This window comes from Piliocolobus tephrosceles, chromosome 3 (genome assembly GCF_002776525.5).
Source record: "Piliocolobus tephrosceles isolate RC106 chromosome 3, ASM277652v3, whole genome shotgun sequence".
NCBI lineage: Eukaryota > Metazoa > Chordata > Mammalia > Primates > Cercopithecidae > Piliocolobus > Piliocolobus tephrosceles.
The window spans coordinates 119,805,802-119,825,346 of NC_045436.1; the positions used below are offsets into that span (position 1 = coordinate 119,805,802).

Consider the following 19,545-nt stretch of genomic DNA (forward strand, 5'->3'; position numbering starts at 1 on the left):
TGAAAAACAGACAGATATCTTGAGGTTAAATCTGTTTACATTAGCTTGCATTCATTTTCTGATTTTTTTGGACTAAAGAATGTTTTCGCTAAACAATAAAGGAAACTTCATAGATTCTTGTCATTAAAAAAATAAGGTGAAACTATGTCACAAGGTTAAAAATTATATTCTGTATTAAATTTGTATATACATATTTAATTTTTAAAGGTACATAATAGGCATATGAATGAGTAAATTTGTACATTTAATGATTGTTTTTTAATATACATTTTATTTAACACAAAGAATACGACTGACTGCATAAAAGGAAGTAAAATCAAAATCTAAATTTGGGTCCCTGGTTACTCTTTTTCTACCTTGATTTTCTATTATGAAAAGCCCCATTTTTCAGAAACCACTTAACACCTCTGATTTTGCATAAGGCTAGATAGATATTGCTTTCTGTAACAACTATTGACCCCTTAACTTCTTATATTTCTTGAATAAATCAGCCACTTTTATTCAGTAAATGTATATTCAATGCCTAGCCTACTAGATGCCAGAAAAAATGCTCATTACAGAATAAGAACCTGTTTTCAAACTATTTATAACCTAAAAAGTACTCCTGACAAGTAAACATTGATTTACAAAACAGTAAAATAAATACTAGTTGGGAGAAAGTTCAAAGTTTAAAAGTCACTAAGAGAAGCATAGAGTCTTGTAAGAGTCAGCCTCTCAAGCGAAATGTAATCTAATTGTAATTAAGACAGAAATAAGAAATAACAGGGTTGGAGGTGTTGATGGGGTGGAGCAAAGGAGAATTTTATTAAGGAACAAAGTAGGTGCAGAAAAATGAAAAGAAAGGTAATGCATTTGTGGATTCCACAAATTCTTGGCCATTTATTTTTCTAATTCTCTTGTGTAAATTCCAAGTGTCGGTAGCTACTGTTACCTGAACATTTCACAGTACGCTATTTTGTGATTGAGCAGAGAAAAGTCAGGTTTCTAAAACAATAATCGAAAGGTGAGTGATGTTTACATCTTTTCTTTAGCTGTCATCTGCTTTTTAAATTTCTCAGGTCTGCTGAACAGTTAAAGGCTACGAGTTTAAATAGGTATTTTCCAATTAACATGTTAGGATATAACCCAATGACTTCTTTGGCAGGCCTTAGTAAACTGAGCTAGGTCTGATTGAGGGTCCTTACTGTGTTCTTTCTTTCCTCATTGACTTCTCTTTCCTCACTCCAATAAGTTTATTCTTTTGACAGTTGACCATAGTCATGTTATTATTTGTCAGTGAGTGAATAAGGGATTCCCCCTTCCCAGTCTCTTTTGTGTTTTGCTCCAGGTCTCTTCTTTCTCATCTTTTCCTTAACTTTTCTCCCTCTTTCTTCCCCAACCCCTGACAACAGACTTAGGAATTTGAATATTAGCCAAATAATTAAAAAATAACAGCAGGATATTTCTACATCTCTATGAATGAACATGACTCTGTGTGGCTACTGCAGCTGCAGGTATGGATTCATATCTACATTAATTATTGCATCATGGACTTCACGAAGCCAAGCCCCCAAATAAATCTCCGCCTCCTTCTCTGGCATTCAGAATATAAACTCACCAGAAACATTCCAAATGCAGAAGTGGTTCTCATCTTTTTTTGCAGCTTAAGATCTGCCTTGATATTTGAAGAGATCTAAACTAGATCAATTTCTTTCACAGGATCAACTAAACAGGTTGTACTTTTTATTATTAATATCAATACATAGATTTTAGATATAGAAAATATAGAATGCAAATTGTATATTACAAAGCTGTTAAAAAATGAAATATACAAAGACCAAAATCTTCATTGATACTTTAATTAATGATGTAAAGTATTTAAAACCTTTTAAAATAATTTGTTTGCTGTTAAAAATAATATTTTATGTTTATATAGTGTTTTGTTGCTTATTGCTTTAATGTAAAATTACAGTAGCATTGCTATCTTAAAAGTGCTGAATGCTGGACATGTTCTCCATTTTACTAATGAGAAAATAAAGCAATCGGGGTATAAGCAGGTAGAATAGAGATTGAATTTTAGTTTTGTGTTCCTGTGATAGGGGGACTTGCAAATAGTGGCATTACTTTCATGTAAGAGACTTCAGATAAACATGACAGAAATCCACAGTACTTGGTAAATCATTAATATGTAGGTCATTGACATATATTACCTTTTAAATCTGTGAATCCTTAGTAGAAACTAGAGAGCTCCTTGATCTAATAATCAAACTTAACAAATATTTCTGAACATATACTTTGTGTCATAGTACTGGAGACTGAGATAGAAAGATGTACAAAAGAATAGCCTCTACTTTCAGTCACTTTGCCCTCATACAGGTAAATCTAAGAAAGTGGGGACTATAAGAACCCTATGTATCTATATCTACCATAGTATTTCAGCACCGGCCACAGGGCCTAGGAACAGGGCAGGCATTCACACAGGGAGTATTTGCTGTATAAAAGACAAGTTGGAAGATGCAGGAGGGGAGTATGCAGAAAGGAAGGAAGAAAGAGAGGAAGGAGAGAGGGAAGGAGAAACACTTTCTGAGTTTAATTGAATTTATAAGTCACATTGTAAACAATTTTTATTGAGGTTTCTTTCTGAAGAACTAACCTATGTACTCAGGATACGAAGTAGACAATTTCTAACTGAAATAGATCTTTTGAGAAAAAGGGGATCACATAGGAAGTAAATCCATACATTGTAATATGAGACCATTTCCCAAAAGGAACAAAATGAGAACAGATATTTTATTACATGCCACCTACTTTGCCTCTCAGACCAAAATAGACAATGAAGGGGTAGCTGGAAGTCAGCCCACCACTTAATGATAAATCTATCACTCCCAGCTGACTACAAGCCAATTCTTACAAACTTGGCTGAACACCAAGAAAGTAATTCACATGAGTAAACAAACCAATAGGCAGGACAAATGGTGGTGCATTTTATACACATTTCTTCTAGTGAAAGATCTATTTTCTGAGACTAAGGAGAAGGCTTAGGGAACAAGTGATTTATTGATAAGACTAATTTGTATTTTGGAAATAGAAATCTCATATTTTTGGTGACATTACATCTGATATGACATAGAGGAGAGTTTTTTTAAAATTTGAGATTGTCCTAAGGGCTGGGGCAATTTATGTATGTAGAAGAACTTAGGCAGGTTTTTGGGCAAATGTGAACAGGAGGAATATCTAGAAAGGCTAATGTCAGGAAGGGCACAATGTGTTGGGAAGCTATGTTAGAAACTCGAAATAAGGTAAGTTTGGCAATTGAAAAAAAAGATACTAAAGGAATTTGAAAGCTAATGAAAGAAAGTTTGCCTAATTAAAAATTCTGTTAGTAACCTTGAACATGAAATAGATTGTCGTGGGATCAGGAGATGAATGAGGAAATGATAACCATCTTGCTTAACCTTATCATTTTTAGCCAAGTCATTTAACAGGAGTATCCAATACCTTATTGATCAAATGGGGAAAAAAGTAATTTTCAAGGTCACAGAGGAATCCTTTATACTCTCAAGATTCCATTTCTTTGATATAACCATCACAGGGTCATTCATTTCATCTTCTTTTCTTTTAAATACATTCACCAAGCATTTGGTTCATTTTAATAAAATGATATGTATTCAGGAAATAAAAAAAATCTTTGACTTAGATACCCAGCAATAATAATCAAATGTAATGATCTTTATTGTTATTTGATATATACATAATTGGATAATTTGCTAAAATATTGTAATTCTTGACCTCTTTGTCTTTTTATATGCCCCAGCAATTTTGAAAGAAATTGAAGGCTCTGTGGTTTTTATTTATCATAGAACAAATATAATTGAGTATATCCGTATTTTTACTTAGTTTTAAGCATATTACTTCATAATCACTTGTGCTTTCCTATTCTTTTATGTGTTAGACATCTTTCTAATACGGTTAAAAACTTTCTATGTGCCAAAACTATTTCGTATGCAACTTTACTATGTTTTTGCCCCATATGTGCAACAACTAAGAAGTGCTAGGTATGTAGGAGGGTCCCGTGATATATGTAGTTGTTAATGGTGAAATATTGTTAAGTACATACAAAGTATAAAACACAGTTTTTTTCAGTGTACCGGAATGAATTCTGAACTTGACTATTACGAAAACTTTGAGGAACTCCATGGGATTCTAATGTATAAACCTTTTGCCAAATATTGGGATGATGTGGAAGCATTCCAAGCAAGACCAGATGATCTTGTCATTGCCACCTATCCTAAATCTGGTAAATCTCTTTGTTATTCTTTTTTCACCTAAAAATAATAAACCCACTGTAAATGGTAAATATTAAGGTGTTCATGTCGTACACACTCATGCTCTATATTAAGAACAGATGCAGTAGTTTTGATATGAACATAGAAAAGGTAGCTCTATTCCATGACCACAATTTTTACCTACAACTTGAATAGCACATTGACAGATGAATGTTGTTGAGCACAGTTAGAAACTTACATAACTTACATAATGAACCTGTATTCATCCCATAATGGAAATTTAAAACTACCAATTGTTTACCTTATATCATTAATGTTGTTGTATATACAGAGTATGATCACCACTTTTTACAGATACTCTAAAACTCTCTTTCAGCTCACCGGCTCTTTAAGTCTATCTACAAAACTCCATTTTTAAGCAGAGTTCTGGAGTTTTACAACTATAGACTTTTAGAAATTAGACTAGTCTGAATTCATATTTCTCCATCTGGTTGTTCCATTTACCACTTGAAAATAAAGCCAAACACACTAAGTATTCCCTTCATTACCTTGACACTAAATCTTCTTCTTTATTTTCTTCCCTATTGGAATAAATGGCAGCTCAATACCAGTCATCTGAAGAGGAAACTCGTGAGCTATTCTAGATTCAATCTCTCTTGCTTATTCATCTGGCATTTGTAATCGATCAAAATGTTTTGGTCATTTAGTCTGGTAGATATGTCTCACAGTCAGCCTCTTAACATGTCTCTTGTCTCCCTTTGTATTGATCCCTCACTCTACTACTGTGGTTATTCTGGCACCAGAGAAGTTCTTCTAAAACACAATTCTGATAATCTTGCTCTTCTGCTTAATATAATATATGTCAGTACTTTTCCACGATTTTTTTAAAAACAACTTGGACTCTTTAGTATGAACTACAAGGCTTGCTATCTGCTTGCCTGAACCCCAATTCCTCACTTCAGATAGGCTCTTTGATTTAGGTCTTATAGTCTATTTCTGATTATTTTCCTAACTACTATACCAGTCTTAAGTACCAACTTTAGATTAAAAAGAGAGACTGGGCTTCTGCCTGGTAAAATTGTTTCTTACTTCCCACAAGTGGGGAATTTATGCCAGTAATTATTAAGGCTAAGTTGAAGGATCACATCCTCTCAAAAGCATTTCTTGTCAAAATATGTCAGCAGCAATAACAGTAGCAGCAGAACACTGTGTTATAGATTCCTTCTTTGCAGTTATTTAAATCCCTGTGCCATACTACACAATAGTATCTTAATAAAAACAAAATTTATTTTGTTATTGAACAATGTCACTGACTTCAAAAGGCCGTTAGCTCCCATAGGACAGGAACCAGATTTATCCGTTGCTAAGTTTTGTGACCTAGGACCCAATGTGAGACATAATATGCCATCAGTAGAATTTTTGAATGGAAGCATGCTGTGTGCATCACTTATTATTCAAGTCTTCTTACTTTTTAGATGTAAAAATTTAAGTTCAAAACTGTTGCCACCTTGCACAATGTCACAATTCATCATGAACAAATTTGGACACAGGTCTCAGGTGTGCCCTACTATAATATTTATCTTTATCTTTTGAGGTTATTTTTGTGTCCTAAACATAAAATATTATAGAAAACATTTCCTGAGTCTGTGGCTATTCAGACACCCTTTAAATAGTATTGCATTGGTACCTTCCAACTTTATCCATCTGTAAATCCAGCACTCCTGTCATCAACTCTACACGGTCAGCAGGAGACTCAGGTTTATTTAATTTTTACAGGCACAACCTGGGTTAGTGAAATTGCATATATGATCTATAAAGAGGGTGATGTGGAAAAGTGTAAAGAAGATGTAATCTTTAATCGAATACCTTTCCTGGAATGCAGAAATGAAAACCTCATGAATGGTAACGTTCAAGTTGATTTTAAAAACTATTTGCATATATTCTAAGGTGTGTATGTAGATGGTACAAGCAACAAGATCATAAGCAAGAAGGGAAATTAGTATCAGGTCTTCTACATAAGACAGCATATAAATTTATATTCAAATTTAATTCTTGACAGGCTTTGCAGTATAGCATATGTATAGCATGTGTCTGGAATATAGTGAATAAGGACAATTCTTATATGCCTTCAGCAGAGTTTAGTAATATGTAAACATGTATTTCTCTGTGGGTTAAATGTGATGATATTTTAAATACTGAGAAAAATACCCATAAATTTTTCAATGATACCTGCAAAAATATATTTGCCACACATTCTTTTAATATTGTGGAAAATTAGAAACAACCTAAATGCTAATCAACAAAAGAATAGTTAAATGTTGTATAACACTATAAAATCATTAAAAATTTTTGGATGTTTCTTGATAGTGCAGTTTAAATATAATATATCGAGAGAAAAAGAAGTAGGAGCTATCAAAACATTCATCTGTGTGCATGGTATTGGGATGGCTGTAAATTTGAGAATATAAGTAGATTTGTATAGATGGTTGCTTGCCAAAATATTAATGATTTCTCTCAGGTGATGAAATTTTATTTCATTTTATATTTTTCTCTGTAATTTTCTCTATAGTTCTTTCTTTCATAGTAAATATTATTATTAGGAACACAATATAGAATCTTTTATATTTTTTAGTTTTTGTGAATATATATTAGATGTAAATATTAACGGGGCACATGAGATGTTTTGATATAGGCATGCAATGCATAATAATTACACCATGGAATATGGGGTGTCCATTCCCCCAAGAATTTATACTTTGTGTTATGTACAATCTAATTACAATATAGAATCTTAGAGTTACTTCTGTTTTATAAATATCTATATAAATCCACATAAGGTGTTATAATTTTTGAAGTTGCCTAACCTTTACTTTTTTAAAAATCAGGAGTAAAACAATTAGATGAGATGAATTCTCCTAGAATTGTGAAGACTCATTTGCCACCTGAACTTCTTCCTGCCTCATTTTGGGAAAAGAATTGTAAGGTAACCAGCGTCAAATGTTCTCAAAACTTCATCCAACTCCAAGAAATGATCGAATGATCTCATCAGCTATACACACTTTTTTATTTATTCTTTCATTGAATCTATAGGCATTTAACAAATATGGAATACAGTCAATATTGTCAGAGAGTCTATATTTTAATTCCAACTCTGTGTTTTCCCAGATGTGGTTCTAAAAAGTCCAGTTAAACTCCCTAAGCCTAAGCTTTTACATCTGTAGAAGAAAGATAATAATAACATCTTTTTCATAGAGTTGTTCTAAGGATTAAACGATAATGCTTGTAAAGTGCTTCACATAATTCCTAACATGTTGTAAACAATAAATGGTAGCTACTTTTGTATTTGTTGTTATTACTAATTGTACTGAATGTCCTGCCTTTGCAAAATACTGTGCTTGGTGGTGTTAGGCATGCAAATGAACCAGAAAAGGATAGGTCAGATAACTGTCATATAATAACTATGTATTGAGTGCCTATTACGTGTTAGGGACATAATAATAAGACACATGCAAGCCTTGTCTTCATGGACACATAGTCCATTGGAGAAAAAGGACAGGTTAACAGACTAGACAAAAAGTATCATAGGTCAAGTAAGAGAGAGAATTCTAACTCAGACACTGTAGGTAGGGAAGGCATCTAGGAGCAACATCTGAGATATTTGAATGGTGTATAGGAGGGATGACAATTCAGAGATAATCTGAGGGGGCATCTGAAATTAGTTGAGTTTGATTAAGTGTACACATTGGCTAAATAAGTAAAGGGAGATTAGCTAGGAATTGATTATGAGAAATATTGAAAGTCAAGTTAAGATGTTTGGACTCTGCCATTTTAATGGTAATGAGGAGTAATAGACATATTAAGCTGATAGTTTACACTATCAGTTTTGCTCTTTAAAAATAATGTTTTACATGACCTCAAAATACAGGAAAAACATGAAGTCTGAGACCACCGATTCTGTTCTTCAAGAACTTTCTGCCCCCAGTGCTGTTCTTCAAGATCTTATAGTACTATTTGCAGTCATCACTAACAAAAAGGGTTATCCCAGTCATTACATATTTCCATTTTGTAATCTGTTACATGGCATATTTGACATTTCCTATAGATCTACAGACAAAAATCAAAGATCACTATGTTAGTTTTTATCATTAGCAATCCTAGATCGACCATATGCGTCCTGCTGAAGTCATTCCATACATAAGGGCAGTCTCATTAGTAAACACCAGTTATATACTTTCCAGGAGATGTGTCATTATTATTTTTTAAGAGATTTGACCAAGACACGTTTTTCCTTTGGAGGATAGGTGGTGGACTTGCTGTTAACTCCTTACTTCACAAATGGAAACAGGTACCATACATTTATAATAGTCCAAGCCTTCACAAAACTGCTTATTTTTCAAGGGTTATCAAAGAGTAGGAGATAATTGGAGGGATTCATATTTGGGTATTTCCAGAGTGATTTACAGAGAAACAACAACAACAACAAAAACCAAATAGATAGAGGATATTTGTAAATATCCTTTATGCAAATAGATAAAGGATATTTGAAATGATGGAGCAGAAACTATAAGCGATAAAGATAAGGAAGTGACAAAAAGTAACAGACTAGTGGATAATATAAATAACAGGTCAACAGATTTGAGCCATTGGTGTGATTGTACGAGAGGTATGTGGAATAACTGATGGGGAAGAAGGAAGAAGCGGGATTTCTTGGAAGAAAAGATTATGGCTCAGGATAATGCTTCAAAAGTGAAACCTTTATACTGAAGTCTTTATTCAGTATTTGGGTTACAAAAGTGATTACAAAAGTCTGAAGTAACATAGAAGTAATGATCAATAACTACATGAACTTAGAGAATCAAGTAGATCACACATACCAACAATAAAATCACACAGAATGATAAAAGAATTTGAATGGAGAGTGAAACCATGAGGCAGGTATTCAAATCTTCAGTTAAAGCAAGGGAATGACTACAAGCTTAGAAATGGCATCAGATAGGAGACGTGTAGACTAGTTAGCTAAGTATCATAGGAATAGGTGCAGAATTTTTAAGATAGATTATAATCACAAGTGAATCATTGGGAAACTGATAACTTTAACTCAAGAGAGATGCAGTGCAAGTCATATCTTCAGGAAAGAGTTAGATTTCCCTTGAGGACAGAAAAATAAGCATGCACAGTAAAAAGTTTGGGGTATTGAATAAGATTTGCCAAAAGAAAGAATATAAACTAATAGGAGTTTAGGGAAAGAGAGATCACTCTTTTTTTTCTATCTGGGAAAATAAAAAGCCTCATGGAGGGCCTGAAGTCAAGCTATAAAATATGGATAGCATTTTGAGAAAAGGAAAACATTCAAGAAAGAGAGACTAGAACAAAGAAGACAAGGGGTGAAAATTCTGAAATAAATTAATACATACTGTGGCAAAGGGTTCCTCTCAGCTAACAAATAAAAAGAACTAGGAAGAGTTATAAGTAAGATTGGAAAAGTTCAATGTAGCTAATGATGGATTTTAGGTGAAAAATGTTCAGTTTTATTCTGTAGGTTTTAGAGGCTTTTACAAGAGGGCTATAAAATGAGAGCTATACATCTAAGAATAAGCTAGATTTCTATAAAATTGTTAGAAAATGTCATTGGTAAGACAATTTAGTAGCTTTAATCATATTCCACAAACAGTGGAGATTCAACAATATCCTTTCATGACATTGCTTAAGTGCCTGAGGAACTAAGTAGATGCCCATAAGGATGCCGGACTTTACTTTCACAGGTCTTTTCATGTAACATTGAGTATCAGACCTGGAGTAGACCACAGATGATCTAACTCAAATCATTTGTTTAGTAAAGAAAACATTTAGGTCAAAAATTACTGGTACTTTGTATTCTTAGTGCCAAAACTAGAAACTAAAACCACAGTTTTCTGATAACTAATTCATTGCTATTTCTTTTGCATGTAAAATGGAAACTAACAAGCTGTTTGTTGGTAGAGATTATATTTTCACTGAGATCAATGTGCATATAACTAGAACCTCATAAACATGATTTTTTTTCCTGCAATATTGAAAGTGAAGAGACCTCAGAGCTATTTTTTTTTTTTTTAAGTTATGTAGAGTGGTGGTGTAGTATAAAGACCAGAGCACAGTATAGTTGACTGAATGATATGTCAAATGGTTTATTCTCATTGATTTACTCTCAATGCTATATTATTACTAAATTTCAGCTTTGTCTCTTCATTTTTAGATTGAGAATAATAAATAATGTAACTGACTTAATTTATATTGATAAAATTTACAACACTCAAATGAGGTATCATGTGTGAAAATGGCATAATAATGTTTTTCTGCTTGTAGTGAGAACAAACAGAACAACACTACAAAAACCACTGTCATCTCAGGTTATTGAAGATGTCTTTATAAATAATTGTACATGTTTTATATATTTTATAAAATGAACATGTATTATATTTATACTTGAAAACATAAATCCTTTTTATAAAATATCTTGATGAGATTGTTTGAAAAAATGTTAAGTGGTTTAATATACAATTTCATTCTCTTAGATAATCTATCTTTGCCGGAATGCAAAGGATGTGGCTGTTTCCTTTTATTATTTCTTTCTAATGGTGGCTGGTCATCCAAATCCTGGATCCTTTCCAGAGTTCGTGGAGAAATTCATGCAAGGACAGGGTAGGAACAGCTTCTTTACACTGAATTTTTTTCAAGGTGATATAAGACAAATGCCATCTCCGAGTAAAAGTTTTTATCTATTTTGGTATGTTTTCTTCCCTGATTCATAGTTAAAACATAGAAATTCTAAAGGCACCTGGAGGTTTAGAGCAACCATTCTGTGTCCAGATATAGATAGATGGCAGAATCTGAGCACTCTGGTCCAACATCTAAAAATAAATATATGGAAGTATGTTTGGGGTTGGTGGTAGCAATTTTACTTTACAAGATTGAGACTCAGTGTCTGCTTTTCAGCCTTGTCTCTTTTTAGTAGAAAAAAATGTTTTGCATCATGTTATTACAACTCTATTGAACAAGGAGAGGGGGAGAGATTAGAGAAGAGAGAATGTTCGTTTATTTTCAATAAAATTGCTAGGTTCGATATGAATCTGGAATTCATAAAGAAGTTTGACTATCTACAAAACTCTTCCTCATTCTACCCAGTGTGTAATCTGAATATTTTAACCAGATTCCTCAAATTTGTCAAGAGTTACTTGAGCAGATATTCCGGCAAGTTTTTCCTTTTCATTAAACATTTTGACTCAAGTGTTTAGATTTGAGGAAGAAAGGGTGCAAGATAGTCTAGTATTCATGAAAGAAGGCCATTCTGATCATGTAGTAACAATTATAAAGAAAAAAATAATGAGTTTTCATATCTACACATGATAATATTAAGTCAAGACAAGTATATGTGCTTTGTGTATGTTGCTACATTTTGGGAAAAGTTCTATTGAGTAAAACATATGCCTTAAGATTGTCAAGACCTCCACTGTAGGGCAGACAAATATAATTTTGTGTCACTACAAAGGGATAAATAAGATCACTATAAATTTCATTGTAGAATGTTTTCTGTAAAGAAAAATTCCCTAATGGAGTCAAAGAAAAGAGGAGGTATACAATGACTTCAGGCAAAGCAGAACCTTTTAACTCACACAACATTATATTATTTTGTCAGCTTTATGTTTTATGAAACATTTTTAGTATAAGTGAGGGAAGAGAAAGAAAAAGGAAGAGACAGCATTTGGTTATATTATATCATTTCTAAAATCTAATTTTCTGGAGTGAGAATGACACTAAGGGTACCTAGGAGAGCACTCCTTACCATGTAAACTAATAGTGTAATAAATACATATATAGTAACTAGTTTTAGTTGCCAAATCTAGTTTGTAAATGGTAAATTTGAGACCGGAACTACATTCTTCTGACTATTAGACCACTGCTAGTTTCACTAAGTCAACTCCCTTCACTAACAACGTGATTTTACACACACACACACACATCAGTTTCAAGAATTTTCTGATAAGCTTTAAATCAAATTGATGAGAGAACTTTCCCTACTGTTTTTCTGTCATAAACTATGTTATATGATAAAATTCACACTATTTTTACATACACAGATTATTTAACATACTTTGCCTCTCTTGCTGCAGAGAACTCTGCTTAGGATATACAGCTGATCTATTCTCATTTCATGATCATCTATTTATATTTATTTGTTGCTATTGTTGCTTGAACACTAGTTTTCAAGCAGTTTTAGAGATGATACCACTTTTACACTGTTTTTCTCTCTAATTTTAGTTCCTTATGGTTCCTGGTATAAACATGTAAAATCTTGGTGGGAAAAGGAGAAGAGTCCACGTGTACTATTTCTTTTCTATGAAGACCTGAAAGAGGTGAGGAACTTGAAACACATAAGCCACTTGGTAATTTCTAAGAGATGGCATTTGAAAATACTCTGGATACAAAAATATTCCTTTTAATAAATGAGGACAGCCATCTCCTAAATTTTTAAAAGAAAAGGACCAAAATAATCCAGATACTTTAGCATAGATTTGAAGCTAGCAAATAAAAATATTCTGAAAATAAATACATTTGAAATCGCAAGTCTCAAAAATGTCAAAGAAAAACTTTGAAAGAACTCGACTTCATGAAACAATAATAACACACACACACAGACACACACATAGACACACACACACTCACACACAAGAAATCAACATGGGAAAGTAATTAACTAGTCTTCAAATGTAGAGATGTTGCAATTGTTAGATAGGTACTATAAAATAACCATGCTTATTATGTTTAAATAAATAAACAATGAAATTTTAAAAATTACAAAGAAACAAAAGCTATTAAAATTGACAGAGCAGATCTGAAAAAATAACCAAATATAATTTATAAAAATAGTTAAAAAATAAATATGGAAAATTAAGAGATGGGTTCAATAATAGATTAGACATGGCTACATAGTGAATAGTTGAAGTAAAAGATGGAGCTAAGGAAATTCCATAGAATGTAGCACAGTGAGATAAATAGGCTATTTGAGGAAAAGTAATGGTTCTTACTAAGTATTAGCATTTAAAAAATAAAAAAGTTATTGGCATGTAAGACACAGTGAAAAGGTCTTACATATATTAACTCAAACTTCCAGAAGAAGAGTGTAAACAGAATGCTGAAATATCAATACACAAACTTTTGTGGGCTTAAAATTTTCCCATAATCTAGTTTTTCTTCAGTTTTATTGTTAGTCAGTGTAATCCAAAATAAAAATCACTATGAGATACCGTCTTTACACCCACTACACTGATAATAGTTGGGAGGTCGAGGCAGGTAGATCATGAGGTCAGGAGATCGAGACCATCCTGGCTAACACTGTGAAACCCCATCTCTACTAAAAAAAAAAAAAAAAAAAAAAAAAATACAAAAAATTAGCCGGGCGTGGTGGTGGGCACCTGTAGTCCCAGCTACTCTTGAGGTTGAGGCAGGAGAATGGTGTGAACCTGGGAGGCGGAGCTTGCACTGAGCTGAGACCATGCCACTGCACTCCAGCCTGGGTGACAGTGAGACTCTGTCTAAATAAATAAATAAATAAATAAATAAATAAATATCTGACAATAACAAATATTAGGATGCGAATCAGTGAAAACTAACACACTGTTGATCATAGCATAAAAAGATACGAACACCGTGGAAACAACCTGTCATTATCTAGCAAAGGCAAACATGCACATAGTTTAAGACCCTGAAATTCTACTCTTAGATATATACTCTAGAAAATCTCTCACTTGTGTACGTTAGGTTATATATTCAATAATTTTCATAGTAGCATTCTTAATAACTGTAAAAATTGAAAACAACCCAGATATACATATACCAAATAATCTATATATAATGTATTTTATTGTATTACAATTAGATATCATATTATAATGAAAGGGAATATGCTTCAAAAACACATATCAGTTAGGTAAAATCAAACTATATGTTGTCTACAGATACATACCTAAGTTTGAAACCTATAAAGTAGAGCAGATAATTTGAAAAATTTGAAATTAGCAGTTTTTTGTCTTTTCTTTTTCTTTTCTTTCTTTTTTTTTTTTTTTTTGGTCGTTTTGTTTTTGTGGGATGGGAGTAGAGGGTGAAGGGAATTCAAAAGAAAAAAAAAAAAAAACTAAGAAAACTGTGAACGTTCTATTCCATAAGTTAAGTAGTAGGTAGTAAGTGGTGTACATAGTTTTATTATTTAAATGAGATATATACATATATCTCATAATTTTTAAAACATAGAAAATATAATGAGTTTCTTTATTAAGAGATGATAAATTTCTTCTATTTTCTTATCCTTTACTATCACCAAAAAAGCAATTGATCTCCATGTCTTATTCATATATTTGAATAACCTTTAAAATCCTTTATAATAGTTCAGTAATTTTAGACTTGTTTTTTGGTGAACATTTATTTAAAATAAAATCATAAATAATATTTTATAAGTTAAATTATTTATAGAATTTAATACTAGATCAAATTTGAATAAGAAAAGCAGTCATGGCCTATAGTTTATTATATTATCCAATACTGTGCTCTGTAACTAGACTATTAATGACAGTGAATTTGAAATACACACAAACAAAATTAAATAGTTACTCCACTTCCTCCATTCCAAATTGTCCATGTCTACTTACTCCCGATTTTGACCAATAATGGCCATGTTTAGGTTTCCTCTATATTTGAATTAATAAGAAGGCTAAGAATATACAAATTAATTTTTATTTGTTTCTACAATAGATCCAGTTGGAAAAAAAAAAGATATTATCACTATATATATATACACACACACATATATATGTATATATAAAATAAGATTATGTGTATATATTAAATATGTACACATGCATATGAGATGTCTACTTTACACCCATATATACACATAATATTTTTTCTTGTGTCTTGAAGCATCATCTTTTTTAATTTTAATTTTTAATTTTTATGGCTACACAGTAGGTGTATATATTTAGGGGTACATGATATATTTTTATATAGGCCCACAATGCGTAATAATCACATCAGGGTAAATGCAGTATTCATCACCTCAAGCATTTATCATTTCTTTGTGTTACAAACATTCCAATTATAGTTTTTAATTATTTTAAAATGTACAATAAATTATTGTCGACTGTAGTCACCATGATGTGCTATCAAATACTAGATCATTCTATCTAGCTCTATTTTTGTACTTGTTAACTATCCCCACTTCTCTTTTGAGTAAGATAGGCAATAAAACATTAAAAAAATACACGTGTGGTAAATTAGATTTATTTAAACAATTATGGGAGCAAAACAGAGTCATCTGCCTAAAATTAGAATAGTCAAGGATTTATCCCAAATAAATTGATAGATAAGCTGAAATCGAAAAGGCAAACTACAATTTATTGAGCAGAGAATTTAGAAACAGCATTTGATTGGCATAGAGAGAAATGTGCACATTGCAATCAGTATTGCAAATAGTTGCACTGAGTGATAGAGCTGAATAATGGGGTATATTACAGGAGTGGCACAGATACGGGGATGTTTGTAGCTATGGTATATAGACAACTGATGTTGCATTGTGAGTATTTGACTTTTTACAACTTTTCTTAATTTTTCTTGTTTCTTTGTTTCTCACTTACACCAATAAATTAGGAGAAAAATGAAAATTGCCTGCATATTTTTATCCCCCAAACTTGATTTTTCACAGGGGACTTTAGGTTTTTAGTATGATATTTGTATTCATAGATAACATCTATTATGTGTGATTATGCATCAAGGACTACAGTAAACATTCGCAAATACTATCTCATTTAGTTTTTTGAATAATCTTTAAGGTATCTTTTATAAACATTTTATGGATGAGGAAAATTATACTTACAACAGATTTTAAAAAATTTCTCCAAAAGTGTTTGTTTTTTCCTCATTAGAAATCTAAATCTAATATCAGTAGGAGAAAAGAGAAAGGTTTATTTTTTCTTTCATTTAGATAGTGATTTATTCAGTTTTAGCAATTTTAGCAATTTAGTTCTCAAAACATTTTCTCTCCCTAGGATATCAGAAAAGAGGTGATAAAATTGATACATTTCCTGGAGAGGAAGCCATCAGAGGAACTTGTGGACAAGATTATACATCATACTTCATTCCAGGAGATGAAGAACAATCCATCCACAAATTACACAACACTGCCAGATGAAATTATGAACCAGAAACTGTCGCCCTTCATGAGAAAGGGTGAGAAAGTCTTGTGGTTTGCCTCGATACTAGAGGAAGTCACAAAGTGATATGGTTATAAGCAAAACTCTAGTGAGGTATTTTAATGCCTGTGAACCCAGCTTAAGTTTTCTTCAGCAGTCTCTCATATTTGAACACATTCTTTAAGTTACACTTCTATTATATTGCAATTATCTGTTGAGTAATTAGTATATGCATCATATTATGTTAAAAATAATGAGCAGACACCTCAATCGCACACTGGAAATAATATCATACCCTACTAGCTGTCATTAACCAAAACTATGTGCCTCAGTGTTACAGCATATATCATATAGTTCCTTTAAGTTCTAACCAGAAATTCCGCAGAAACATTTTATTGCTATCTCTTTTTGAGTTGAAGAAATAAGTTTAGAATGGTTCATCAACATTTTTTTCTAACAAGTGGCAAACACCTATCAAGGGTAAGTGGCAAAAAATAGAAATTCAAATATAGCTCTGTTTAGCAAAAATTATCAACATATAAGGAGAAAAAAATTCTATTAGGGGGAAGGCACAGCCTGATGAGATATAGCCAGTTAACAAATTTAAAGGCGTGTCAGATAATCAGATATTCAGAGTATTGTGACACCAGTCTATTGATATGTGAGGAAGCACAAACAAACAGAATAGAATCAAATCTTGCTCTTTGAACTGTATTGTCAGTGGGAGCATCAGGGACTTTTTAAAATAACAGAAATAACAAACCTGGTACTGGGGAAAAACAAAACAAAACAAGGAGTCACTGAAAAGAGAATCAATTCTCAAATTTTATTTTAATTATGTACTCTTTTGATTATCTGTTTCCTTTTTTTGTTTGTTTGTTTTGTTTTTGTTTTTGTTTATTTTTTTTCTTTTTTTTGAGACAGAATCTCGCTCTGTTGCTCAGGCTGTAGTGCAGTGGCACAATCTCGGCTCACTGCAACCTCTGCCTCCCAGAATTAGCAGTTCTCCTGCCTCAGCCCCCTGAGTAGCTGGGATTACAGGCGTACACCACCACACCCGGTTTTTTTGTATTTTTAGTAGAGACGGGGTTTCACCATGTTGGTCAGGCTGGTCTCAAACTCCTGACCTCGTGACCCACCTGCCTCAGCTTTCCAAAGTGCTGGGATTACAGGCGTGAGCCACCGCACCCAGCCTATCTGTTTCCTTTGTCAAAATTCTACATATAAATATTACAAAGGACTTAAAACAGTTGTCATACTTGCAAATGATGGCTTGCTACTATACCCTCAGAACCTATCTGATTTTTTTAGGATACACATTTTCTGTCTGCTGGGTTTTGGGTTATTTCAGTGGGGAAGTTTAGAGCTCCTTGAGCTAGAGGGCAAGTGAACCCTTGAATAGTTTAAAAAAGACGGCGACTTCCTTCTTCAAGGTGAATGTTGGAAGTGTGTTGGAAAGCAAAACAGGAAAAGTCTGCTGGACTATTGTAATTACCCAGAAGGGAAACACTCTCTAGTTGGCAGTAGCAGGAGAAGTCATTAAGAGGCAGTAGATAGATATAAAGAAAGTCTGAATATAAATAAAGAATTAGGTATGGTTAAGGGAATAACTTCCAGGCTTATGTGTAGATACCTGGTGTTGACATTACACAGGTCATTAAAATGTAAATGGAGAAAACACAATATGATAAGGAATAAAATGAATTTGTTTTTGAACTAATTGAATTTGAAAAACTTGGCCATCTTTCAGGTGGCAAAGTCATGTAGGCAGTTGTATATAAAGCTTAAGTCTGGATTTTAGTGCTAACAGCATTAAGACGATATTTAACACCTCGAGAGTGGGTAAAACATGGATCTTATCCTGGGAGCCCCAACAACTGAGATGAAACTTGAGAAGAAAAAATAAAGTGGCATGAGAAGAAAGAATCAGAGAATTAAATTTGTCATTTTTTTTAAACGAATTAGGACAAGCCCATCTTTGTAAGCCCAAATAACTATATCATTAATGGTATACATTTTATTCCTAAAATTGAGAATTGCAAGAATAATATTTGATTAGGTGTAAATGAAAGTTATGAAATTAGCAAACCTAATGATTCTTTTTTGAAGGCTTAACACTTACTGCACTTTCTTTTTTGTTACAGGAATTATAGGAGACTGGAAAAATCACTTTACAGTAGCCCTGAATGAAAAATTTGATAAACATTATGAGGAGCAAATGAAGGAATCTACACTAAAGTTTCGAACTGAGATCTAAGAAGGTCTTTCTTTACTTAGCATATCTGATATTAAAGATTTCTTTTCATTATTCTCCACTTTTTCTTATTTTACATTGCTAGAAAAGACATAATCATGGATTATGGTGACATTTTCTTTTTAAATTTTTGTTTCACAATTTTTTTGAGACAGAGTCTCACTCTCTTGCCCAGGCTGGAGAACAGAGGCACAATCATGGCTCATTGCAGCCTTGATCTCCTTGACTCAAGTGATCCTCCCACCTCAGCCTCCCAAGTAGCTAGGACTACAAGCATGTGCAACCATGCTTGGCTAATTTTTGTGTGTGTGTGTGTGTGTGTGTTTTTGTATAGACAGGGGCTTGCTATATTGTCCAGGCTGGTGTCAATCCCTTGAGTTCAAGTGATCCTCCCACACCAGCCTCCCAGAATACTGGGATTACAGGCGTAAGGCACCATGCCTGGCCCAGGTAACATGTTTATTGAGCTGTACATATACATGAGAAATAAGAAACTTTTTATTCTCCTGCTATCATCTCTTAAATTTTGTTTTCTTTTTCTTTTGCTTCCTCTTTTTCTTTTCTATTTTTTATAAATATTATGCACAACTATAACCTATGGGAATGATGTAGTAACATAGAATATTCATCTTGTTAGAGTTGTATTAAAAATAAACAAGCATTTCAAATTATTTCTGTGATTGATTTTTCCATTTAGTAGGACATTAGTATATAATAAAAATGGTGCATGAACTTTGAAGACTCTAGAAGAAGGAATGAAAGAATATATAATTTGGGGGCATAACTATAGCTATGATTTCCTTCCTTA

General features: G+C 32.6%; 1 protein-coding gene across 1 annotated transcript; it reads left to right on the forward strand.

The window, feature by feature from the left end:
* Window positions 1–1,615: 1,615 nt before the first annotated feature.
* Window positions 1,616–18,791, forward strand: SULT1E1 (sulfotransferase family 1E member 1). Its single transcript, XM_023198353.1, has 8 exons — window positions 1,616–1,712; window positions 4,123–4,276; window positions 6,042–6,167; window positions 7,151–7,248; window positions 10,817–10,943; window positions 12,561–12,655; window positions 16,340–16,520; window positions 18,628–18,791. Exons 2-8 carry the CDS (start codon window positions 4,132–4,134, stop codon window positions 18,738–18,740), a joined length of 885 nt encoding a protein of 294 aa, XP_023054121.1. The 5' UTR covers window positions 1,616–1,712; window positions 4,123–4,131; the 3' UTR covers window positions 18,741–18,791.
* Window positions 18,792–19,545: the final 754 nt, after the last annotated feature.